Source organism: Hyla sarda, chromosome 1 (genome assembly GCF_029499605.1).
Source record: "Hyla sarda isolate aHylSar1 chromosome 1, aHylSar1.hap1, whole genome shotgun sequence".
In the NCBI taxonomy this organism is placed as follows: Eukaryota; Metazoa; Chordata; class Amphibia; order Anura; family Hylidae; genus Hyla; species Hyla sarda.
Window position 1 is genome coordinate 590500681 of NC_079189.1, and position 26460 is coordinate 590527140.

Consider the following 26460-nt stretch of genomic DNA (forward strand, 5'->3'; position numbering starts at 1 on the left):
GGGTCTTCTGCTCTGGTCTGAGATCGAGCAGACCAGAGCAGAAGATCACCGATAATACTGAGCAGTGCTGTGTCCTATACATAGCACTGCACAGTATTAGCAATCAAAGGATTGCTATAGATAGTCCCTTATGGGGACATAAAAAGTGTAAGAAAAAAAAAGGTGAAAAATGTAAAAATAAAAAGTAATAAAAAAGTGAAAAATCCCCTCCCCCAACATAAATGAAAATTGTCAGTTTTTCCCATTTTACCCCCAAAAAGCGTAAATTTTTTTTTTAATAAACATATTTGGTATCGCCGCGTGCGTAAATGTCCGAACTATCAAAATATAATGTTAATGATCTCGTACGGTCAATGGCGTAAATGTAAAAAATAAAAAAAAGTCCAAAAATGCAGCTTTTTTGTCACATTTTATTTAAAAAAAAATAATAAAAAATGATCTAAAAGTTTTATATACGCAAATGTCGTATCTAAAAAAAGTACAGTTGACGGCACAAAAAATGAGCCCCATACCACCCTATATATGGAAAAATGAAAAGGTTATAGGTGCTCAAAATAGGGCGATTTTAGATTACTGATTTTGCACAAAAAGTTTTAGATTTTTTTTAAGCGGTAAAAGTATCTAGCCATGGGTATCATTTTAATCGTATTGACCCACAGAATAAAGAACACATGTCATTTTTACCTTAAAGTGTACAGTGTGAAAACAAAACCCTCCAAAATGTGCAAAATTTTGGTTTTCATTGAAATTTCCTCCCTAAAAAATTATTTTTTGGGGTTCGCCGTACATTTTATGGTAAAATGAGAGGTTTCATTACAAAGTACAATTGGTCACGTAAAAAAACAAGCCCTTATATGGGTCTGTAGATGGAAATATAAAAGAGTTATGGATTTTAGAAGGCGAGGAGGAAAAAAAGAAAACGCAAAAATAAAATTGGCCTGGTCCTTAAGGTGAAAATGGTCATTAAGGGGTTAAGGCTCCTAGATACCACTTTTTTGCTGTCACTCCCTACTAAGAACCCAGTCCTGAGATACCACCAGGTAAGTTGAGTATATTGGTTATATGTGATCTAAGGGAGAGAAAGTATAACATTGTTTATCCCACTCGGTGAATGCTGTGAATAAAAAAAAAGTACCCTGCCTAGAATTCACTTTTTTTTGTCACCCTGGATCCCAGCAAACATGGATTAAAAAGTGACCTAAAAGTCCAATCTACACCAAAATGTTACCATTAAAAACTACAGCCCAGAATGCCAAAAGGGCTCAGAAAATGGATACAGGGGTGAGAAAATGGAGGCGCAAAGCAAAGGGGGAGATTTATCAAAAGCCTCTGCAGAGGAAGAGCGGTGCAGTTGCCCATAGCAACCAATCAGATGGCTTCTTTCATTTTTAAAGAGGCCTGTGAAAAATGAAAGAAGCGATCTGATTGGTTGTTATGGGTAACTGCACCGCTCTTCCTCTGCACAGGTTCATTTATTTCTTAAAGGTAGTAAAACAAAACTTATATAAATTGGATATTGTTGAGATCGTACTGACCTGCAGAATAAGGGTGCGTTCCCACAGGGCGTATACGCAGCGTATTTGACGCTGCGCAAATTTTACGGCAGCAGCGGGAAATACGCTGCGTATCCCTTGCTCACTATACACACAGGGCTTTCCGGCGGCAGCCCTATGTGTGTAGTGAGTTTTGGAGGCGGGGCCGCGCGTCACAGACACGCCGGCACATGGCCCCGCCTCCAAAACTCACTGCACACATAGGGCTGCCGCCGGAAAGCCCTGTGTGTATAGTGAGCAAGGGATACGCAGCGTATTTCCCGCTGCTGCCGTAAAATTTGCGCAGCGTCAAATACGCTGCGTATACGCCCTGTGGGAATGCACCCTAAGAGTTATCAATTCTGTTTTACCGCACAATGAATGGTGTAAAAATAACAAAAGTTATGCTTTTCTCAGTTCCAAGCGCGCATATTTTTGTCTTCTGTGTAACAGTTTATGACAAGGTAAAGGAAGCCATTAAAAAGAACAAATAATCTCAAAAAAAAAAAAAAGCCCCATATGGTTCTGTCCATGAAATGCGAAAGTGTTTTGGCTTAAAAAAATATTGCCTGGGTACTTAAAGAGGTTATCCAGGCCAAAACTTTTTTTTATATATCAACTGGCTACGGAAAGTTAAACAGATTTGTAAATTACTTCTATTAAAAAATCTTAATCCTTCCAATAGTTATTAGCTTCTGAAGTTGAGTTGTTGTTTTCTGTCTTACTGTTCTCTGATGACTCACGTCCCAGGAGCTGTGTAGTTCCTATGGGGATATTCTCCCATCATGCACAGCTCCCGGGACGTGACATCATCATTGAGCAGTTAGACAGAAAACTTCATAAGCTAATAACTATTGGAAGGATTAAGATTTTTTAATAGAAGTAATTTACAAATCTGTTTAACTTTCCGGAGCCAGTTGATATATATATAAAAAGATTTTGCCTGGAATACCCCTTTAAATGGGTATTCCGGCCTCCAAAGGATAGGGAATAAGATGTCTGATTGAAGGGGTCCCGATTGTGATCTCCGTGCAGCCCCCTCATGTCATCATGCCACACCCCCTCCATTCATGTCTATGGGAGGGGGCGTGACGGCTGACACGCCCCCTCCCATTGACATGAATGGAGTGGGCATGGCCGTGACATCACCTCTCGATCTTGGGAGCAGCACCTGGCACAGAATGCCGTTTGCTGCATGGAGATCGCGGGGGGTCTCAGTGGTGGGACCACTGCGATCAGACATCTTATCCCCTATCCTTTGGAGGCCGGAATACCCATTTAAAGGGGTTATCCAGGAAAAAACTTTTTTTTATATATATATATCAACTGGCTCCAGAAAGTTATACAGATTTGTAAATTACTTCTATTAAAAAAATCTTAATCCTTTCAGTACTTATGAGCTTCTGAAGTTAAGGTTGTTCTTTTCTGTCTAAGTGCTCTCTGATGACACCAGTCTCGGGAACCGCCCAGTTTAGAAGAGGTTTGCTATGGGGATTTGCTTCTAAACTGGGCGGTTCCCGAGACACGTGTCATCAGAGAGCGCTTAGACAGAAAAGAACAACCTTAACTTCAGAAGCTCATAAGTACTGAAAGGATTAAGATTTTTTTAATAGAAGTAATTTACAAATCTGTTCAAATTTCTGAAGCCAATTGATATATATAAAAAAAGTTTTTTCCTGGATAACCCCTTTAAGGGATTAAAAGTTTGAACATTGCCTCTGGTCAGTTTGATATGGGCGTTAAACATTTTCGCATCTGTATTTTTTCCCCAAGTCCCGTCCCGACCGTGTTTCTGATTATGTCCTTAGGAACAGTCATAATAAATGAAGGTGCGGGAGGGTGTCAGGACTGGTATATGGCGCTAATATCTATCCCTATGTGATAACCCAAAATGAATCCTCTACCCCAAAACACAGACCTCTATAAATACACCAGTCATAAACAGCTATAGAGTAAATTATATGGTGCGTACAGTGAAAAGGCTAAATACAGAGCTGCAGACCTGCGGTCAATGAAACCTATCATTTTCGGTTTTATTTCGGGGCCTGCGATTCATTAGGAGATATTTCTCCAGCTGCTGTGTGTTTGTATGAAGACTACTCTGTGTACTCTGGCGAGGCTTTAAGGGGCTTTCCATTTAACACTTTCATGATATGTCATAGGGCTCCCTCCTAGGGTTGCCGCCTTTCTTGCAAAAAACACACAGGCCATGCTAATTTGCATAATTAATTATATATGCGTGACATCACAGGATACACATATGCGGGGGAAATTTTGTCCTATTCTGACCCCTATAACTTTTTTATTTCTCCTTATACGCGCCTGTATGAGGGTCATATTTTGCACCCCGATTTGTCGTTTTTAACAGGACCATTTTTGTTTTGATGTGACTTTTTGATCGCTTTTTTTAATTAAATTCGGGAGTTGCAGTTAGTTAATAACTACAACTCCCAGCATGTCCTGATACAGCCTGTGGCTCAGCAGCTGCCCCAAACGAAAACTACAACTCCCAGCATGTTGGACTTTATAGTAGTATATAGTGTAGGTCAGTGTTTCCCAACCAGGGTGCCTCCAGCTGTTACAAAACTACAACTCCCAGCATGTTGGACTATATAGTAGTATATAGTATAGGTCAGTGTTTCCCAACCAGGGTGCCTCCAGCTGTTACAAAACTACAACTCCCAGCATGTTGGACTATATAGTAGTATATAGTGTAGGTCAGTGTTTCCCAACCAGGGGTGCCTCCAGCTGTTACAAAACTACAACTCCCAGCATGTTGGACTATATAGTAGTATATAGTGTAGGTCAGTGTTTCCCAATCAGGGGTGCCTACAGCTGTTACAAAACTGCAACTCCCAGCATGTTGGACTATTTAGTAGTATATAGTTTAGGTCAGTGTTTCCCAATCAGGGGTGCCTCCAGCTGTTACAAAACTACAACTCCCAGCATGTTGGACTATATAGTAGTATATAGTGTAGGTCAGTGTTTCCCAATCAGGGGTGCCTCCAGCTGTTGCAAAACTACAACTCCCAGCATGCCCGGACAGCCAACGGCTGTCCGGGCATGCTGGGAGTTGTAGTTTTGCAACAGCTGGAGGCACTCTGGTTGGGAAACACTGGTATAGCATATGGCGCAACATTCCGGGAGTTGGAGGATTCACTGGATAAATACCGCCCATTGCATTGCCGGTATTTTTAATATAAAAATACCATCAGGGTCGCCAAAATACCAGCTGTCCCTCACCTATGGCTCTACATGATGAGAGTTGTAGTTTTGCAACAGCTGGAGAATCACAGTTTGGGGAACCCCGTCCTGCAGTATATAATACTCTACTATGGGAGGAACCCACATTCTCTACATCTTTGTCCTCCTCTGTGCACTGTGTCACTACGAAACATGTTCGGTCTGGTCATTGTTGGGAAAACAGCTAATTCATCCAAAAAAAACACGCTGCTACGACAAGGAAGAAACTTTATAAAAAAAAATAAAGAAAACACACACACCAGGGTTTGACTTTATTCATTTAACCCCAACAGGACTAGGCCATTTTGAGCCTTTAGATTGTTTTTTATTTAGTTTTTGGATCAATGCAGCAATATGTCGGGCGGTTTTTGTAGGAAAAGTTGTAGCTGCTACATACATGTACTATTTTTGGGTAATAAATGAACAATAAAATCTCCTAGGTGTAGACAGGATACACGGGCGCTCAACCACCAGGTAACAGGATAAAAACGTTTATTCACCCATAATGCAACGCGTTTCACAGCACAGCTGCTTCATCAGGCATTATTTTTGGGTAATGTTAGCTTAGTGTTTGTTATTGTGTGTCAATTTTTTTATTTTTTTAAAATTAATTTATTTGTATTTATTTGATTTTGAACACGCAAAGAAAAAACAATCTGCCACATTCTTTTTTCCATTTTTAAAAGAAATCTGTCAGCAGTGTCATCTGCACTAACCTGTGGGTACAGACAGGTAGTGCAGGTGACACTGATGACAATCATACTTACCTGGTCCCATTCCGTGTGCCGGTTCTCCTGCAATTTTCCACCATATCTTCCTTTGCGGGGCCAGCTTGGAGCATGGGCAGAGCTTCATGACTGTTAGCAGTGAGACCCAGCAGAAAAGCAGCAGCGGGGATGTCACAAAGCTCCGCCCATGCTCAAAGTTGGTGCCGGAACTGAAGATACGGGAGAAGATTGTGGGAGAACCACAACACGGAACCGGACCAGGTAAGTATTGTTCAAATAGAAACAAGGGTCTGGGTGTATCGAAGTGCACCTGAGTCTCCACGGCACTCAATGTATAACCAATCCAATGTAGAAAGCACTCGTACAACACTTATGTTCCAAGATTTTAACACTTCACTTCCATTGCTTCTTCATAGAAGAATACTTGTCATACAGGAATAGTGTACTTGAACATAATGCAAAAATCACCCAGTGCATACTCGCCGATACGTGATCACAGCTTTACAAGGGACCTCTTCGGCTCCAGCCGGAGCTCAATGCGGACATGTCCAATGGTTCTGTGAAACCTGCTTCCTCTGAGATCAGCGTAGAAGGCTCACCAGCCGGTGAGCTTGATTGGCGACGTTTCAGGATCACTCCCTTTCTCAAGCCTGACGTGAACAACCCACCACCACATTATATAGACCTCGATCTCGCGGGAGTTCATGTCTAAAAGTTAAAATCTTTATAAAATCAATCTAGTGGTAGATGGTACAGCCACATAAATAATCGTCGGGAACAGTATCTCCAAAAATACACAAAAATTACAATATTCATTAATACCATTTGGGGTCATAACATTCAACTTAGAAATCCAGAATACTTCCCATTTCAATAACCTGTTTTTTATTTCTACACTGCTTATTCAATTTATTTATTCTAACACCATCCATTTTAGATCGCAAACCTGTGATGGTGGTGGTGGTGGGTTGTTCACGTCAGGCTTGAGAAAGGGAGTGATCCTGAAATGTCGCCAATCAAGCTCACCGCTGGTGAGCCTTCTATGCTGATCTCAGAGGAAGCAGGTTTCACAGCACCATTGGACATGTCCGCATTGAGCTTCGGCTGGAGCCGAAGAGGTCCCTTGTAAAGCTGTGATCACGTATCGGCGAGTATGTACTGGGTGATTTTTGCATTATGTTCAAGTACACTATTCCTGTATGACAAGTATTCTTATATGAAGAAGCAATGGAAGTGTTAAAATCTTGGAACACAGGTAAGTATTGTTGTCATCAGTGTCACCTGCACTGCCTGTCAGGTTAGTTCAGGTGACACATGACAGATTTCCTTTAACCTTGTTAATCACAGACATAATATAGTAACATACCGTATTTTTCGCCCTATAGGACGCACCGGCGTATAAGACGCACCCTATTTTTAGGTGCAAAATCAAAAAAATTAAAGATTTTGAACCCAATAGTGGTCTTCAACCTGCGGACCTCCAGATGTTGCAAAACTATAACTCCCAGCATGCATGCTGGGAGTTGTAGTTTTGCAACATCTGGAGGTCCGCAGATTGAAGACCACTGCATAGGAGGTAATACTCACGTGTCCCCGCCGCTCCGGACCCGTCACCGCTGCCCTGGATGACGCTCCATAGCTGTCGCCGTGTCCCCGTCGCTCCGGAACGTCTCTGCTGCCGGCCGGGTATCCTCGCTCTCCGTCGCCGCCATCACGTCGTTACGCACGCCGACGCACGTACGCGACGACGTGATGACGAGGAAGGAGAGCACCGGCCATACAGGGGAACCCTGAACGGAGAAGACACCGAGAAGGCAGGTAAGGTCCCCCCCAGTGTCCTGTAAGCACTAACCCGGCTATTCTGTCGGGCTGTTCGGGACCGCCGCGGTGAAATCGTGACGGTCCCGAACAGCCCGACTGAACAGCCAGGTTAGTGTCACTTTCCCTTCAGACGCGGCGGTCAGCTTTGATCGCCGCGTCTGAAGGGTTAATACAGGGCATCACCGCGATTGGTAATGTCCTGTATTAGCCGCGGGTCCCGGCCGTTGATGGCCGCAGGGACCGCCGCCATAGGGGTGTATTCGCCGTATAAGACACACCGACTTTTCCCCCCCAGTTTTGGGGAAGAAAAAGTGCGATAAATACGGTATGTATATATATATATATATATATATATATATAATGGAAGTTATGGGGATATCAAGTGTGCGGGGGTTATAGCACTGTATATGTTTTATAAATTGAGGTCTTTTATTTGAAAGAAAACATGTATTTTTACTTTATTTAAAGTATACACTGTAAATGTTTTATAAATTGAGGTATTTTATTTTAAGGAAAATGTGTATTTTTACTTTTTTTTTTAAGTACCTGTCACCAAATCAACTTTTCTAAACTAACTCAGGCTATGTTCCCTAACTACTCCTAACACTTTTCCAACCCTCAAAAAAATTCAGAGCGTTAAAAAGCTGTGTATCTTACCGTTCTTCTTGCTCATATAGTGCAATTTCCCAGCAAGAGAAAGTGGGCATTTCCCAGCAGGCATGACATCACTGAAGCCTGCTGGGGGACCACTTCCACCCCCACATTGTTGCAGAGCTGTGATGAATAGAAGACCTCAGGCTCTGTGCATGTTTCAGTGAGGCTCTGTGCAGCTGTCAATCAAGCTCAGTGCAGGGAAGCGCTTTCTGTGTTTGGTCTTCTGCCAGGACGAGAGGAGACCAAACGCACTGTATTAATTAAGGCTGGGAACAGAACAGAGGCACTTAGTGGCCGTTTTTTCTATTACATTTTAAACATATTTATATTGATCATTTAACCCCTTAAGGACATAGGGCGTATCCATACGCCCCCGTTTCCAAGTCCTTAAGGACCGAGGGCGTATGGATACGCCCTGAGCATTTCCGGCCCCCACCGCTAGCCGGAGGGGAGCCGGAGCCGGATGCCTGCTGAAATCGTTCAGCAGGCATCCCGGCATATCGCCCAGGGGGGTCATTATGTCCCCCCATGTCGGCGATTGCCGCAGATCGCTGGACAATTCAGTCCAGCGATCTGCGGCGGATTCCGGGTCAATCGGGTCTCCAGTGACCCGATGACCCGGAATTACTGGCTGATCGGGGCCGTCAGAGACGGCCCCGAACAGCCATTGACAGCAGGGGTGAGGTGGCACTGGTGCCACCTCACGATCGCCCTGATTCGTCGGCCGGATTACCGGCCGACCAATCAGGGCGCCTGCTGCGGGTGTCACTCCCGCAACCCGCTCCGCCCCTCTTCCGGAGGACGTGAGCGGGTGCGGGAAGACGACCCCCGGTGCTGGGGACCCCGATCCCCGGCGTCCCTGTTGGGATCGGGGCCCCAGGAGCAGCGGCGGCGGCGGAGACGACGAGGGACTGACCTGTGCGGCTGGATCGTTGCAGGTGAGTGACAGCCTCCTGCTGTTGCTTAGCAACAGCTCCCAGCATGCAACAAGGGCATGCTGGGAGCTGTAGTTATGCAACAGCAGGAGGCAGACCACCACAACTCCCAGCATGCCCTTATGGGCATGCTGGGACTTGTAGTTTTGCAACAGCTGAAGGCACATTCTTTCTATGTAAAAGTGTACCTTCAGCTGTTGTGTAACTACAACTCCCAGCTTGCACAATCAGCTAAAGTGCATGCTGGGAGTTGTAGTGGTGCATCTGGTGGTTGCATAACTACAACTCCCAGCATGCCCGTTGGCTGTCGGTGACTGCTGAGAGTTGTAGTTTTGCAACAGCTGAAGGCACACTGAGTTAAGTAGTAAACCAGTGTGTCTCCAGCTGTTGCATAACTACAATCCCCAGCATCCCCAGCCAATGTAGTATGCCTCCGGCTGTTGCATAACTACAAGACCCAGCATGCCCTTCCGCTGTCCGTACATGATGGGGGTTGTAGCTTTTGCAACAGCTGAAAGCACACTGGTTGCAAAACACTGAGTTTGTTACCAAACTCAGTGTTTCACAACCTGTGTGTCTCCAGCTGTTGCAAAACTACAACTCCCAGCATGCACTGATAGACTGTACATGCTTGGAGTTGTAGTTTTGCAACAGCTGGATGTTTCTCCCCCCCCCAATGTGAACGTACAGGGTACACTCACATGGGCGGAGGATTACAGTAAGTATCCGGCTGCAAGTTTGAGCTGCGACAAATTTTCTGTCGCAGCTCAAACTGCCAGCGAGAAACTACTGTGAACCCCCGCCCGTGCGACTGTACCCTAAAAACACTACACTAACACACAATAAAATAAAAAGTAAAAAACACTACATATACACATACCCCTACACAGCCCCCCTCCCCTCCCCAATAAAAATGAAAAACGTCTGCTACGTCACTGTTTCCAAAACGGAGCCTCCAGCGGTTGCAAAACCACAACTCCCAGCATGCACTGATAGACCGTACATGCTGGGAGTTGTAGTTTTGCAACAGCTGGATGTTCCCCCCCCAATGTGAACGTACAGGGTACACTCACATGGGCGGAGGATTACAGTAAGTATCCGGCTGCAAGTTTGAGCTGCGTCAAATTTTCTGCCACAGCTCAAACTACCAGCGAGAAACTACTGTGAACCCCCGCCCGTGTGACTGTACCCTAAAAACACTACACTACACTACCACAAAATAAAATAAAAAGTAAAAAACACTACATATACACATACCCCTACACAGCCCCCCTCCCCTCCCCAATAAAAATGAAAAATGTCTGGTACGCCACTGTTTCCAGAACGGAGCCTCCAGCTGTTGCAAAACAAATACTCCCAGTATTGCCAGATAGCCTCTGACTGTCCAGGCATGCTGGGAGTTTTACAACAGCTGGAGGCCCCCTGTTTGGGAATCACTGGCGTAGAATACCCCTATGTCCACCCCTATGCAATCCCTAATTTAGGCCTCAAATGCGCATGGCACTCTCACTTTGGAGCCCTGTCGTATTTCAAGGCAACAGTTTAGGGTCACATATGGGGTATCGCCGTACTCGGGAGAAATTGTGTTACAAATTTTGGGGGGGATTTTCTGCTTTTACCTTTTTTAAAAATGTAACATTTTTGGGAAAACAAGCATTTTAGGTAAAAAAAAATTTTTTTTTTTACATATACAAAAGTCATGAAACACCTGTGGGGTATAAAGGTTCACTTAACCCCTTGTTACGTTCCTCGAGAGGTCTAGTTTCCAAAATGGTATGCCATGTGTTTGTTTTTTTGCTGTCCTGGCACCATAGGGGCTTCCTAAATGCGGCATGCCCCCAGAGCAAAATTTGCTTTCAAAAAGCCAAATGTGACTCCTTCTCTTCTGAGACCTGTAGTGCGCCAGCAGAGCACTTTTCTCCCCCATATGGGGTGTTTTCTGAATCGGGAGAAATTGGGCTTCAAATTTTGGGGGGGGGTTTTCTGCTATTACCCTTTTTAAAAATGTAAAAATTTTGGGAAACCAAGCATTTTAGGTAAAAAAAAATAAAAAATGTTCACATATGCAAAAGTCGTGAAACACCTGTAGGGTATTAAGGTTCACATTACCCCTTGTTACGTTCCCCGAGGGGTCTAGTTTCCAAAATGGTATGCCATGTGTTTTTTTTTTGCTGTTCTGGCACCATAGGGGCTTCCTAAATGCGGCATGCCCCCAGAGCAAAATTTGCTTTCAAAAAGCCAAATGTGACTCCTTCTCTTCTGAGACCTGTAGTGCGCCAGCAGAGCACTTTTCACCCCCATATGGGGTGTTTTCTGAATCGGGAGAAATTGGGCTTCAAATTTTGGGGGGTATTTCCTGCTATTACCCTTTTTAAAAATGTTAAAATTTTGGGAATCCAAGCATATTAGGTAAAAAATAAAACATTTTTTTTTACATATGCAAAAGTCGTGAAACACCTGTAGGGTATTAAGGTTCACATTACCCCTTGTTATGTTCCCCGAGGGGTCTAGTTTCCAAAATGGTATGCCATGTGTTTTTTTTTTTTGCTGTTCTGGCACCATAGGGGCTTCCTAAATGCGGCATGCCCCCAGAGCAAAATTTGCTTTCAAAAAGCCAAATGTGACTCCTTCTCTTCTGAGACCTGTAGTGCGCCAGCAGAGCAATTTTCACCCCCATATGGGGTGTTTTCTGAATCGGGAGAAATTGGGTTTCAAATTTTGGGGGGTATTTTCTGCTATTACACTTTTTAAAAATGTAAAATTTTTGGGAAACCAAGCATTTTAGGTAAAAAAAAAATTATTTTTTTTACATATGCAAAAGTCGTGAAACACCTGTGGGGTATTAAGGTTCACTTTACCCCTTGTTACGTTCCCCGAGGGGTCTAGTTTCCAAAATGGTATGCCATGTGTGTTTTTTTGCTGTTCTGGCACCATAGGGGCTTCCTAAAGGTGACATGCCCCCCAAAAACCATTTGACGCTACTTCCCTTCTGAGCCCTCTACTGCGCCCGCCGAACAATTAACATAGACATATGAGGTATGTGCTTACTCGAGAGAAATTGGGTTTCAAATACAAGTAAAAATTTTCTCCTTTTTACCACTTGCAAAAATTCAAAAATTGAGTCTACAAGAACATGCGAGTGTAAAAAATGAAGATTTTGAATTTTCTCCTTCACTTTGCTGCTATTCCTGTGAAACACCTAAAGGGTTAATACACTTACTGAATGTCATTTTGAATACTTTGGGGGGTGTAGTTTTTATAATGGGGTCTTTTATGTGGCATTTCTAATATGAAGGTCCTTCAAATCCACTTCAAACGTGAACTGGTCCATGAAAAATATCGAGTTTGAAAATTTTGTAAAAAATTTCAAAATTGCTGCTGAACTTTGAAGCCCTCTGGTGTCTTCCAAAAGTAAAAACTCATAAATTTTATGATGCAAACATAAAGTAGACATATTTTATATGTGAACCCAAAAAAAAAATATTTTGAATATCCATTTTCCTTACAAGCAGAGAGCTTCAAAGTTAGAAAAATGCAAAATTTTCATTTTTTTCATCAAATTTGGTGATTTTTCACCAAGAAAGGATGCAAGTTACCATAAAAATTTACCACTAAGTTAAAGTAGAATATGTCACGAAAAAAAAATCTCGGAATCAGAATGATAACTAAAAGCATTCCAGAGTTATTAATGTTTAAAGTGACAGTGGTCAGAATTGCAAAAAACGCTCCGGTCCTTAAGGTGAAAAAGGGTTCGGTCCTTAAGGGGTTAAAAAGCAAGTGAATGGGAAAGTGTCTGCTAATTACACAAGGAACACTATATTAAAAGTTTAATTTGGTGGCAGGTTCTCTTTAAAGTATACAGTAAATAAACTTTTAACAAATTATATTGACATGTCAGAAGTTTTGATTAATGGGGGTTCAGGTGCTGAGACCCCCACCAATCACTAGTGTGAAGGTAAAGAATCAATGTGCCCCTTGGTTTCTGCTCGGTCTCCTCAGAAAGTTGAGCAAGAGTGTAAAGAGTCAATGAAAGTCTCATAGACTTTCACTAAATCTGGAGACCATGAGGGGTATTTATGAAAAGTGGGGTAGGTGATGCTCAAAAAGCATGAGACCAAGTAAGGAAACCAAGAAAACCAAGTAAGAAAAGATGAGCTGTGATTGGTTGATGTGGAAAAAAATCTCTCCAGTTTTTCTCTCACACATTTTTATAAATCGGGGCCAATGAGGAAGGAAACAAAATCCTCATTGTCACATATTAGGGTAAATTTTGGTGCCCCAGTACGGCTGTTCTAGCTGCCACCGACTAGAAAGTTGTCAGGTAGCTGAGGTATAAAAGGTCTGCTGGATGTATGTTGTGTATTTCAGGTACTGGAGAATGTTTTCTTTGAATTGCACTTAAAGGGGTACTCCGGTGCTCCAGCGTTCTGAACATTTTATTCTGAACGCTTGGAGCCGGAGGCCGTGATCGTGACATCACGACCATGCCCCTTGTGATGTCACTCCACACCTCCTCCATTCATGTCTATGGGAGGGGGCGTGTCGGCCGATAGACATGAATGGAGGGGTGTGATGTCACGAGGGGGGAGTGGCCATGACGTCTAGACCATTGCAACAGGAACCCAGCGTTTGTTTAGAATGCCCGGTGTTGTGGGAGATCGCAGGGAGCCCCAGCAGCAGGACCCCTGCAATCAGACATCTTATCCCCTATTATTTACATAGGGGATAAGATGTCTAGTAGCGGAGTACCCCTTTAACGTCAGGCATACACTGAGGTCTTGCAGAGTGCAGAGGGTTAATATTGCCCACATGTCTTGCAATTTACTGTACAGCTGAACTATAATTTGGTTACATGTCAGGTCCTTGCAGGAGAAGATCGGTAATAGCGGACATCAGTGATCGCGCTGATGTCTGCCATTAACCTCTCAGATGCCATGATCTATTCAGATCACAGCATCTGCAGAAATGGGTCACCTGTAATAGATGATCAGATCGCCTGCGGCACTGTCGCGGGGATCTGATCATCCAAGATGGTGGATGGAGGTCCCCTTACCTGCCTCCGTCCATCCTCCTGGTGTCTTCTTCTCTTGCAGATTGCCGATAATACTGATCATTACTATGCATATGCATAGCACTGAACAGTATTAGCAATCTAATGATTGTTATAAATAGTTTCCCATGGGGACATTAAAAGTGTAAAAAAAAAAAATTGTAAAAAAAAGTAATAAAAAAAAAATGTGAAAAAGCCACTCCCCAAATAAAAATTTATATGTCCCATTTTTCCATTTTTACCCCAGAAAAAAAAAAAAAAAAGAATTAATAAACAATATTTGGTATCGGTATTTGGTTACTTAAAAGTTTATTTTTTTTAAAAGCAATACAGTAACAGAAAAGTATCTTAACATGGGTATCATTTAATCTAATTGACCCCCAGAATAAAGAAAACATGTCAGTTTTACCATAAAGTGTACAGCGTGAAAATGAAACCAAATTAGCAGAAATTGCGGTTTTCTTTTCAATATCCCCACACAAATAATAACTTTTTGGTTTCGCCATACATTTTATGGTAAAATGAGTGATATAATTAGTACAATTGGTTGCACAAAAAAATCCAGCCCTCTTATGAGTCTGTGGGGAAAATATGAATTATGAATTTTAGAAGGCGGGGAGATAAAAACAAAAATGCTAAATAAAGAATTGGCTGTGTCCTTAACCCCTTAAGGACTCAGGGTTTTTCCGTTTTTGCACTTTCGTTTTTTCCTCCTTACCTTTTAAAAATCATAACCCTTTCAATTTTCCACCTAAAAATCCATATTATGGCTTATTTTTTGCATCGCCAATTCTACTTTGCAGTGACATTAGTCATTTTACCCAAAAATGCACGGCGAAACAGAAAAAAAATCATTGTGTGACAAAATCGAAAAAAAAATGCCATTTTGTAACTTTTGGGGGCTTCCGTTTCTACGCAGTGCATATTTTGGTAAAAATTACACCTTATCATTATTCTGTAGGTCCATACGGTTAAAATGATCCCCTACTTATATAGGTTTGATTTTGTCGCACTTCTGGAAAAAATCATAACTACATGCAGGAAAATTTATACGTTTAAAAATGTCATCTTCTGACCCCTATAACTTTTTTATTTTTCCACGTATGGGGCGGTATGAAAACTAATTTTTTGCGCCGTGATCTGAAGTTTTTATTGGTATGATTTTTGTTTTGATCTGACTTTTTGATCACTTTTTAATGTTATAAAAAGTTACCAAAATACGCTTTTTTGGACTTTGGAATTTTTTTGCGCGTACGCCATTGACCGCACGGCTTAATTAATGATATATTTTTATAGTTCGGACATTTACGCACGCGGCGATACCACATATGTTTATTTTTATTTTTTTTTACACTGTTTTATTTTTTTTATGGGAAAAGGGGGGTGATTCAAACTTTTATTATGGAAGGGGTTAAATGACCTTTATTAACACTTTTTTTTTACTTTTTTTTTGCAGTGTTATAGGTCCCATAGGGACCTATAACACTGCACACACTGATCTCTCATCCTGATCACAGGCGTGTATTAACACGCCTGTGATCAGCATTATCGGCGCTTGACTGCTCCTGCCGGGATCTCAGGCACGGAGCAGTCATTCGTCGATCGGACACCGAGGAGGCAGGTAAGGTCCCTCCCGGTGTCCGATCAGCTGTTCGGGACGCCGCGATTTCACCGCGGCGGTCCCGAACAGCCCGACTGAGCAGCCAGGATACTTTCAGTTTCACTTCAGAAGCGGCGGTCAGCTTTGACCGCCGCTTCTAAAGGGTTAATACCGCACATCGCCGCGATCGGCGATGTGTGGTATTAGCCGCGGGTCCCGGCCGTTGATTAGCGCCGGGACCGACGCGATATGATGCGGGATCGCGGCGCGATCCCGCTTCATATCGCGGGAGCCGGCGCAGGACGTAAATATACGTCCTGCGTCGTTAAAGGGGTACTCCCGAGGAAAACTTTTTTTTTTTTTTTTTAAATCAACTTGTGCCAGAAAGTTAAACAGATTTGTGAATTACTTCTATTAAAAAAATCCTAATCCTTCCAGTACTTTTTTGGGGCTATATACTACAGAGGAAATGCTTTACTTTTTAGATTTCTCTGATGTCATGACCACAGTGCTCTCTGCTGACACCTCTGTCCATTTTAGGAACTGTCCAGAGCAGGAGAAAATCCACATAGCGAACATATGCTGCTCAGGACAGTTCCTAAAATGGACAGCAGAGGTCAGCAGAGAGCACTGTGGTCATTACATCAGAAAAATCTAATAAGTAAAGCATTTCCTCAGTAGTATACAGCCCCTAAAAAGTACTGGAAGGATTGAGATTTTTTTTTATAGAAGTAATTTACAAATCTGTTTAACTTTCTGGCACCAGTTGATTTAAAAAAAAGGACTTCAATGGGCAGGCGAATTTGAAAACCCACAGGGACTCTTTCTGACCACATAGGGGTTTAAAAGTTGTTTCAAGGGGACTAATACCTGGACTGTGGCGTGCCGGAGGGGGATCCAAAACTCCCATGGTAAATTACATAGTTGATGCAGAGTCTGGTTTTGATCCATAAAGGGCATAAATCACCTATTATTCCTAAATTCTTTGGAATAACGTGCTTTAGCCTCCTTTAGGCAGCACATAGAGCCCCCCTTTAGGCATCACATAGTTAGATCCCCCCTTTAGGCAGCACATAGATTCCCCCATATTAGGCAGCACATAGTTAGAGCCCCCCTTTAGGCAGCACATAGGTAGAGCCTCCCTTTAGGCAGCACATAGTTAGATCCCCTTTAGGCATCACATAGTTAGAGCCCGCCTTTAGGCAGCACATAGGTAGAGCCTCCCTTTAGGCAGCACATAGTTAGATCCCCCCTTTTGGCAGCACATAGTTAGATCCCCCCTTTAGGCAGCACATAGTTAGATCCCCTTTAGGCAGCACATAGTTAGATCCCCCTTTAGGCAGCACATAGGTTCCCCCATGTTAGGCAGCACATAGTTAGAGCCCCCCTTTAGGCAGCACATAGAGCCCCCCTTTAGGCAGCACATAGAGCCCCCCTTTAGGCAGCATATAGATTCCCCCATATTAGGCAGCACATAGTTAGAGCCCCCCTTTAGGCAGCACTGGTTTTATTTCACAGCCAAAAAAAAGGTATTTTTTATTTTTATTTGAACAACTGTCACACCAAATGTGATTTGCACTAGTGTGACAATGAGCAAAAAAGGTTGCCAGAGGAGTTCCCCTTTTAAGCAGAGGTCCCCAACCAGGGTGCCTCCAGCAGTTGCAAGACACACGGACTAAACTTATAGCCCTTTTAATACTGTAGTTAGTTGTTTGAAGGAAATTACGTTTTACACCGGAGTACCCCTTTTAACCAGCGGTTCCCTCCCAACCAGGGTGACTCCAGCTATTGCAAGACACACGGACTGATATTTGAGCCCTAAAAAGGGCTTTTTTGGGTGCTGTCCTTAAAGCAGATGTTAGACTAATGCTTTAGGAGTAAAGTGGACCCTGAATACACCACCTAGCAGCAACCTAGCTATTGCTTTCCCTATTACAGCAGGAGCAGCTTCTCTGTCCCTCCACTTTCTAAGCCTGCAGCATGCCGAATGAAGGTAAAATGGCGTCGGTGCAGGAGGTAGGAGGGTCTGGAAGGGAGGGACTGCTGCTGATTGGCTGTAATGTGTCTGCTGACTCTGACTCACAGGGTCAAAGTTTACCGCAATGTTAAAGTATAGGGGGCGAATCAAACTTCACATATGTTTGCCCGGCGATGCGAACGCAAACATGCTAAGTTCGCCGGGAACTGTTCGCCGGCGAACAATTTGCGACATCTCTATTCACCATGCTCCTGTCTTCGCTAGGTCTACATACACATGTATCCTATCTACTCTACAATTCAGTCGCTGTTTCTAATCCTTGTTCCAGTCCACACTGCGAGCATACCTTCTACTACATTTCAGTCCTAAGAAGGAGAATTTTGCTTTTCGAGAAAGGATAGAGCTGAACAAGGACATTTCTGTCTTATACTGATTCTTTATGTGAAGGAGATCCTTGTTGAAGGAAAAACCAGCACTCTGGTCCACTCTTGGGAGTATATTAATACTTGAAGGCTTTATTCAAACCATTTAAAAATATACCATCACCATACCTTGACAATGGGTCCTCCCGAAACGTGCCGGTGCTCGTTTGTACGTTTTAACTTTTCCCTTCTCTTTTGTACATGTTTTTAAATAGATTAAATAACGTCTTCAAGTTTTAATATACTCCCGAGAGTGGACCGGAGTGCTGGTTTTTCCTTCACCAAGGATCTCCTTCACATTCCTCATCGTGCTTCCAGCAGCTACGCCCTTGCACTGGCCAGCTCGGACATTGGAGTTACAACGTGGAGGGGTGAGCGGAGCTTTGCTTTCTATTTTGATAGTGATTCTTTAGGGTCAGTGCCAGCTTGTTCGCCAAGTTAGGGGGGCTTCTATGAATGTGCCTTTTCAGGTATCATGTTACAGATTATAGTGAGAATAGTGGGGTCTTATTTTGCACCTTACACCATTTTAAACCAATCTGTGAAGATCCTTGTACAGTTTCAGTAATTTAAACTTGATATTCCACCACATAACTCCGAATCTGACAGATCAAATCCCTAGATTAGCGTCTACGAAATCTAGCTCCCAATTTATTACATTTCTTAAGGCATCAAGGCCCTTGCAGAGCTTGTTTAAGGGGGTATTCCAGCCCTAAGATATTTTATCCCCTATCCAAAGGATAGGGGATAAGATGCCTGATCGCGGGGGTCCCACCGCTGGGGACCCCCGCAATCTTTCATGCAGCACCCCACTATCATCAGCCTCGGGAGCGAACATCGTAGTGTGTGAGGTTACTCTCCGCCCCCTCAATGCAAGCCTATTGGCGGGGGCATGGTGGCTGTCACACTCCCTCCAATAGGCTTGCATTGAGGGGGGCCGTGATGTCACGCAGGGGCGGAGCCGTGACGTCACAATACTCCGGCCCCTGATCGTGATTCATCAGACCCGGAGCGATGTTCGCTCCGGAGGCTGATGATAGCGGGGTGCTGCATTAAAGATTGTGGGGGTCCCCAGTGGCGGGTCCCCCGCAATCAGGGATAAGATGTCTTAGGGTCGGAGTATTGCTTTAGTGAAGTGGCTAAAGCTGCTTTCCTAGACTTAGAGAATGCCCCCTTGTCATGGTTACAGGTCTAGATTTTTAAAGGGGTACTCCACCCCTAGACATCTTATCCCCCTGATCACGGGGGTCTGGCCTCTGGGACCACCCCGCGATCTCCGTGCAGACACCCCTGCGTTCTGAACATTAGGTTCAAAACGCTAGGTTCGGGCGGCCGTGGTCGTGATGTCACACCACATCCCCTAGTGACATAAGTATTCAGACCCTTAACTCAGTACATAGTTGAAGCCCCTTTGGCAGTGATTCCAGCTTCCAGTCTTCTTGGGGATAAGGCCACAAGGTTTACACACCTGGATTTGAGGATTTTCTGCCAACATATTGGTCTCCATAATTCTTAGATGGAAGAAGCTTGGAATAACCAGAAGCTGAGCGCCCCACTAAACTAAATAATCGGTGGAGAAAAGCCTTGGTAAGAGAAGTGACCATGAACCAAATGATTACTCTTCCTGAGCCAGAAGGTCCAGAACCATTACTGCATCCTCCACCAATCTTGGCTTTATAGCAGAGTGGACAGAAATAACACATGAACACCACCTGATGAATCCATGATTGAACTACTTTTCAGGCTCAATTCTGAGCATCTTGATGGACAAACCAAGCACTGACCATCACCGGCCCAATACCATCCCTACAGTGAAGTATGGTGGGGGCAGCATCATGTCTGGACAAAACCAGGCACTGCCCATCACCTGCCCAATACCATCCCTACAGTGAAGTATGGTGGGGGCAGCATCATGTCTGGACGAAACCAGGCACTGTCCATCACCTGCCCAATACCATCACTACAGTGATCATGGTGGGGGCAGCATCATGTCTGGAGGAAACCAGGCACTGCCCATCACCTGCCCAATACCATCCATACAGTGAAGTATGGTGGGGGCCACATCATGTCTGGAGGAAACCAGGCACTGCCCATCACCTGCCTAATACCATCCCCACAGTGATCATGGTGGGGGCAGCATCATGTCTGGAGGAAACCAGGTACTGCCCATCACCTGCCCAATACCATCCCTACAGTGATCATGGTGGGGGCAGCATCATGTCTGGAGGAAACCAGGCACTGCCCATCACCTGCCCAATACCATCCCTACAGTGATCATGGTGGGGGCAGCATCATGTCTGGAGGAAACCAGGCACTGCCCATCACCTGCCCAATACCATCCCTACAGTGATCATGGTGGGGGCAGCATCATGTCTGGAGGAAACCAGGCACTGCCCATCACCTGCCCAATACCATCCCTACAGTGATCATGGTGGGGGCCGCATCATGTCTGGAAGAAACCAGGCACTGACCATCACCTGCCTAATACCATCACTACAGTGAAGTATGGTGGGGGCAGCATCATGTCTGGACAAAACCAGGCACTGCCCATCACCTGCCCAATACCATCCCTACAGTGAAGCATGGTGGGGGCAGCATCATGTCTGGAGAAAACCAGGCACTGCCCATCACCTGCCCAATAGCATCCCTAAAGTGATCATGGTGGGGGCAGCATCATGTCTGGAGGAAACCAGGCCCTGCCCATCACCTGCCCAATGCCATCACTACAGTGAAGCATGGTGGGGGCAGCATCATGTCTGGAGGAAACTGTGGTGAGGGGTTTGATGAAGGGCAGTTGTTGTTACTCTTAGAGCAGATGTTATTAACCCTTAGTATTCATGACGCCAGGGCGTGGTTATCCTCTACACCACCGCTGGTTCCTGGGCCAGGTGTGGGGCAAACAATCACTCCGATGCAAGGTTACGGAACAACGGCAGCTTTACTGAGGCATACAGATGTTATTTTGTCTTTACAGCTCAGTTAGGCCCAAGGAGATGACCAGTGACTTTAGGAGACTTGCAGGCTTGCTGGGACTTGTAGTGGACTCAAATATGCAGTCCCACGCTGACTTTAGACTTGACAGACTTGATTATGCTGACTAGACTTCTCCCCTGTATTTGCTTACCAGGCTTTGACTTTTACCTGAAGAGGGTTCACTGATGATGGAAGCGTGGCTGCGTGGTTAGGCCCTCAGGACACCAGACACACTCAGGTCTTGACTGTACTGCTCCTCAGCTTAGACTCGACTCAACTGACTGAACTAGCTCCTCCCTGCTATATAAGGGAGCAATTTGGAGGGGTCCTATAGGTCACCCGCAAGTCACCTGGTCACTGACACCTTCCCTGGTTATAATAAGACTTAGTAACAACATTTAAAGGCATATTAACATGAGTATAATACATTAACTCTTTGTGGTGAGGGTGTGATGAGGGCATATAGAATTATCCTAGGGGCAGATGGCATTAACCCCTTGTGTTCGTGACGCCAGGGCGTGGTTTATCCTCTACACCACCCAAAGGTATACTGCTGGATTCTGGGCTAGGCACGGGGGCAAATAATGACTCCAACGCCAAGTTACAGAACAACGGCAGCTTTACTGAGTCAGACAGGTGTACCAGTCTCTACAGCTTGGCTAGGCCCAAGGAGGTGACCAGTGACTTCAGAGACCACAGGGCTTGCTTGGACTTATAGTGGACTTGGAAAATTTGATGCAGGACCACGCTGACTTGATACAGAATACTTGACAGACTTGACTGAGACTGACTATCACTGACTTCACTCCGTTTGTAGCTTACCAGGTTTTGACTTAGACCTGGGGGGTAGACTTTAGGCCTCTTTAGAACACCAGACATTCTCTCCAGACTTGACCACTGCACTCAGCTAAGCAGGAACAAGAGACTGAGATAGCTCTACCCAGGGCTTATATGGGGGAGACTCAGGAGGTGTCCCATAGGTCACCCTGTAGGTCACATGGCCACTGGTACATTCCTTAGTTACAATCATATGACAACAACACTTAAAGGTATATAACTTTATATATACAATATACCATATAACATAGGCACATAGGGGAATCCGCAAGACACAAGCACGGGGGGGAGGGGGGGGGGGTGCACCATATCTTCATGTCACAGAAGAAATTATGAGAGTCCTGAGGAGTGTGGAGGCCAGGGGACTGGGGCTTAGTCCACCTGATAGGACCACTAGTGTACAGAAGGGCCACTTCTGTACTGGTCCACCACAAAACCAAGTTCTGCTCATCCCCTGCCCAATACCATCCCTTTAGTGAAGCATAGTGGGGGCAGCATCATGTCTGGGGGAAACCAGGTACTGCCCATCACCTGCCCATCACCTGCCCAATACCATCCCTACAGTGAAGCATGGTGGGGGCAGCATCATGTCTGGAGGAAACCAGGAACTGCCCATAACCTGCCCAATACCATCACTACAGTGATCATGGTGGGGGCAGCATAATATCTGGAGGAAACCAGGCACTGCCCATCACCTGCCCAATACCATCCCTACAGTGATCATGGTGGGGGCAGCATCATATCTGGAGGAAACCAGGCACTGCCCATCACCTGTCCAATACCATCCCTACAGTGAAGTATGGTGGGGGCAGCATCATGTATGGCAGAAACCAGGTACTGCCCATCACCTGCTCAATACCATCCCTACATTGATCATGGTGGGGGCAGCATCATGTCTGGAGGAAACCAGGCACTGCCCATCACCTGCCCAATACCATCCCTACAGTGATCATGGTGGGGGCAGCATCATGTCTGGAAAATCCAGGTACTGCCCATCACCTGCCCAATACCATCCCTACAGTGAAGCATGGTGGGGGCAGCATCATGTCTGGAGGAAACCAGGCACTGCCCATCACCTGCCCAATACCATCCCTACAGTGATCATGGTGGGGGCAGCATCATGTCTGGAGGAAACCAGGCACTGCTCATCACCTGCCCAATACCATCCCTACAGTGATCATGGTGGGGGCAGCATCATGTCTGGGGGAAACCAGGCACTGCCCATAACCTGCCTAATACCCTCCCTACAGTGATCATGGTGGGGCAGCATCATGTCTGGAAGATCCAGGTACTGCCCATCACCTGTCCAATACCATCCCTACAGTGATCATGGTGGGGGCAGCATCATGTCATGGGGAAACCAGGCACTGCCCATAACCTGCCTAATACCATCCCTACAGTGATCATGGTGGGGCAGCATCATGTCTGGAAGATCCAGGTACTGCCCATCACCTGTCCAATACCATCCCTACAGTGATCATGGTGGGGGCAACATCATGTCTGGAGGAAACCAGGCACTGCCCATCACCTGCCCAATACCATCCCTACAGTAAAGCATGATGGGGGCAGCGTTATGCTGTGGGGGTGTATTTCAGCGACTGGGACAAGGAGATAGGTCAGGGTTGAGGGTAAGCTGAATGAAGCAGAGTAAAGAGATATTCTTAATGTAAACTTGATGCAGAGAGCTCTAGACCTCAGACTGGGCTGAAGCTTCACCTTCCAATAAGACAATGCCCCTAATCACACAGCCGAGACAACACAGGAGCGGCTTAGGGACAACTCTATGAATGTGGTTAAGTGGAATATACATATATTTCACTGTCCGCAAGATAACATAATGTAAAGTGGCCTGAAGACTTTCTAAATGCATTGTATATAAACAGAGCAGTCATTACAGTCCGCTATATATATTAGTCAGAGCAGGTCACTCCAGGAGCCACGGGCCATAGTCACATTTATATAAACATAATCGCCTTTGCAGCTTAATCCTGAGAGAGATGTTTAACTCTTTCAATACTTTAGGTGCAATTCCATAAAAACATATCTCCAGTGCAGCTCCTGGCCTTGGTGGACACCGACCATTATCATCTATCCACCCTATAGTCACATAAGCTCTATGACATAATAAAGGGGGCCCCCGGATATACGACCTTCCTCCATGAGGCATCTCTTTCCCTGACATCCAGTTCATCCTTGTATTACATGGACGTCCACTACCGAATCATTCACGGTCGCAGGAAGGCACGACGAGCGCAGTTTTTTTTTTTTTTTTAAGTATGCGCTCCAAAGCATACCATAAATGCCAGGGTATGCTGGGAGCAGTAGTTCCCAAACAACTGGGAATCACTTCTTGGATTAAGTTCACCTGCAGTCCCATATAAATACATAGGGGGAGATTTATCAAAACCTGTGCAAAGGAAAAGTTTCCCAGTTGCCCATAGCAACCAATCAGATCGCTTCTTTCATTTTGTAAAGGCCTTGTTAAAAATGAAAGAAACCAGCTGATTGGTTGCTATGGGCAACTGGGCAATTCATTCTCTGGACAGGTTTTGATAAATCTGACCCCATAATATTCTATAATTCAGTACTTATTTTTCGGGGTTTCCATTGTTTCCTCAGACTCTTATAGCTTTATCTTTGTACCTCACAAATACGACATTGGCCCTCATTTACTATTCTAAACCCTTTTTTTGGCGCATCTTTGTCTGCGACATATCGCAGACATCGTGCGCCAGTCTGCGACACGATGCGACATTTTTTCCCGACGGACCCGATGTGGATTCTCCCAAAATCGAAAAAAGGGGCGTTACCCGACATTTCTGAGCTTTCCCTCGTATTTATAAAGGTTTCCTACCCGAATTTGTTGAATTGTTGTGGATTTTTTCCCGATAACTCAGAGGAGTTGGAAACCAAAACCAACAAAACCCACGTGCGACAAACAGGATGCGACATAATAATAAATACCAGGGGAAAAAAGCAGTCGGGTAAGAAAGCAAGATAGACTTACAACCCGATTTTCTAAGTAAATGAGGGGCATTATATATATATATATATATATATATATATATATATATATATATATATACATAGATACACACAAATATAGACGGCTGTAACCCCGCTGTCAACACATTCTCCACGGATGAGAACAGATCTACTCACTGTTTCTCCAGACAAGAATTCCTGAGCAGGTTCCAAAAATTCCTCCTTAATTAAATGTCACATGAAAGTAGCTGCGAACGGGCGACAGAGAGAAGAGAACAGTCCGGGCAGGAAACTTTCTCTTAGGGATTTGTTTCCGTTCCTTTTCCTTCATGATCATCTATCCAGAAATTCCAGCAACTACTAAAGAGGGGGCGGAAAGACAGGAAGGGGCGTGAATCATAAGACGGCCGGGACCAGGGACTGGAGTATAATTCTACTATGTACATGTGGTGTCCCAGCACCAAAGGCTGTCCTGTGGGCTGCGGATCTCCTCGGGCATCCCTGCTGCTCCTGTGATGGGCCCACTGTTCTGCTGTTTACTGTGTTTATGCACTTTGCTGTATTGACTGTATTATGTTATCTGTGTACTGTACTCTTAAAGGGGTACTCCGCTGCTCAGCGCTTGGAACAAACTGTTCCGAACGCTGGAGCCTGGCGCCAGGAGCTCGTGATGTCATAGCCCTGCCCTTCATGATGTCACACCCCGCCCCCTCAATGCAAGTCTATGGGAGGGGGCGTGACGCTGTCACGCCCCCTCCCATAGACTTGTATTGAGGGGGTGGGGTGGGACATCATGAGGGGGCGGGGCTATGACATCATGAGCTCCTGGCGCCGGCTCCAGAGTTCGGAACAGTTTGTTCCAAATGCTGAGCAGCAGAGTACCCCTTTCAGAAGAGAGATGAAGAGTAATCAGGTGACCCTGTTATCCAATGGGAATCCCCAAATTGCCCTGTATATAGTGTGTGTGTTGGTGGGGGGGGGGGGGGGGAGAGAGAGAGAGAGAGTTGCCCTAGTGCAGCCTAGCGCTGAGCAGAGCTCAATGTGAGCTACAGTGTGGAAAGGAGGTGGAAGACGTGTGAGGTGATTCCAAGGGAAGCCTAAAGAAAATCTCTCATCAAATCAGCCCCTCCATTCTGCAAGTGTCCCCTGTACAGGAGAACCCTAGTCAGTGTGGGATATTTCTTAATCTCCAAGTCTGAAGTCTCCAGTCTATCTAATTCAAGTGGGTGAAACACCTTAAAGGGGTACTCCGCTGCTCAGAGTTTGGAAGAAACTGTTCCGATTGCTGGAGCCGAAAGCTCGTGGCATCATAGCCACGTGACAGCCGCTGCTATGACGTCACGAGCTCCCGGCGCCGGCTCCAGCATTCGGAACAGTTTGTTCAAAACGCTGAGCAGTGGAGTAACCCTTTAAGTCCCATCAAGATAACAGGGCTCCCAAGGGTTACATTGCATAATTTCTACTCTGCTCCCTACTGTGAGTTGTACCATCTACACCTGCGTCAGTAAAATACAGTTATCTGTAACCTGGCATCAGTGTGTTTATTGTCCCCGTGCCTGGCTCAGGAGAAGCTGTCTCCACCTCAGACCGTGTATAGGCTAACGGTGCCCTGGCGTCATGACCTGACAAGTATAACCTGCACCCCCGTGTCACCACATATACATAAGAAAAATGCTCTATAATACACCACACAGGACAGATC

At 45.0% G+C, this 26460-nt stretch overlaps 1 protein-coding gene across 6 annotated transcripts in view; it reads right to left on the minus strand.

The window, feature by feature from the left end:
- Positions 1-25300, minus strand: part of OSMR (oncostatin M receptor) — a 93427-nt gene extending 68127 nt beyond the window's left edge. The window contains exon 1 of one of the 6 annotated variants that reach the window (XM_056546118.1): positions 24936-25300. Coding sequence is in view for 1 of the 6 variants with exons in the window: in XM_056546113.1 (XP_056402088.1) it covers positions 7982-7997 (16 nt within the window). In the remaining 5 variants the exon portion in view is untranslated. Of the gene's footprint in view, positions 1-1535; positions 1609-7981; positions 8013-24067; positions 24104-24935 lie in introns of those variants that run through there. The other 5 variants (XM_056546162.1, XM_056546127.1, XM_056546154.1 and 2 more) reach the window with 5 other exon arrangements.
- Between the last annotated feature and the right edge of the window lie 1160 nt (positions 25301-26460).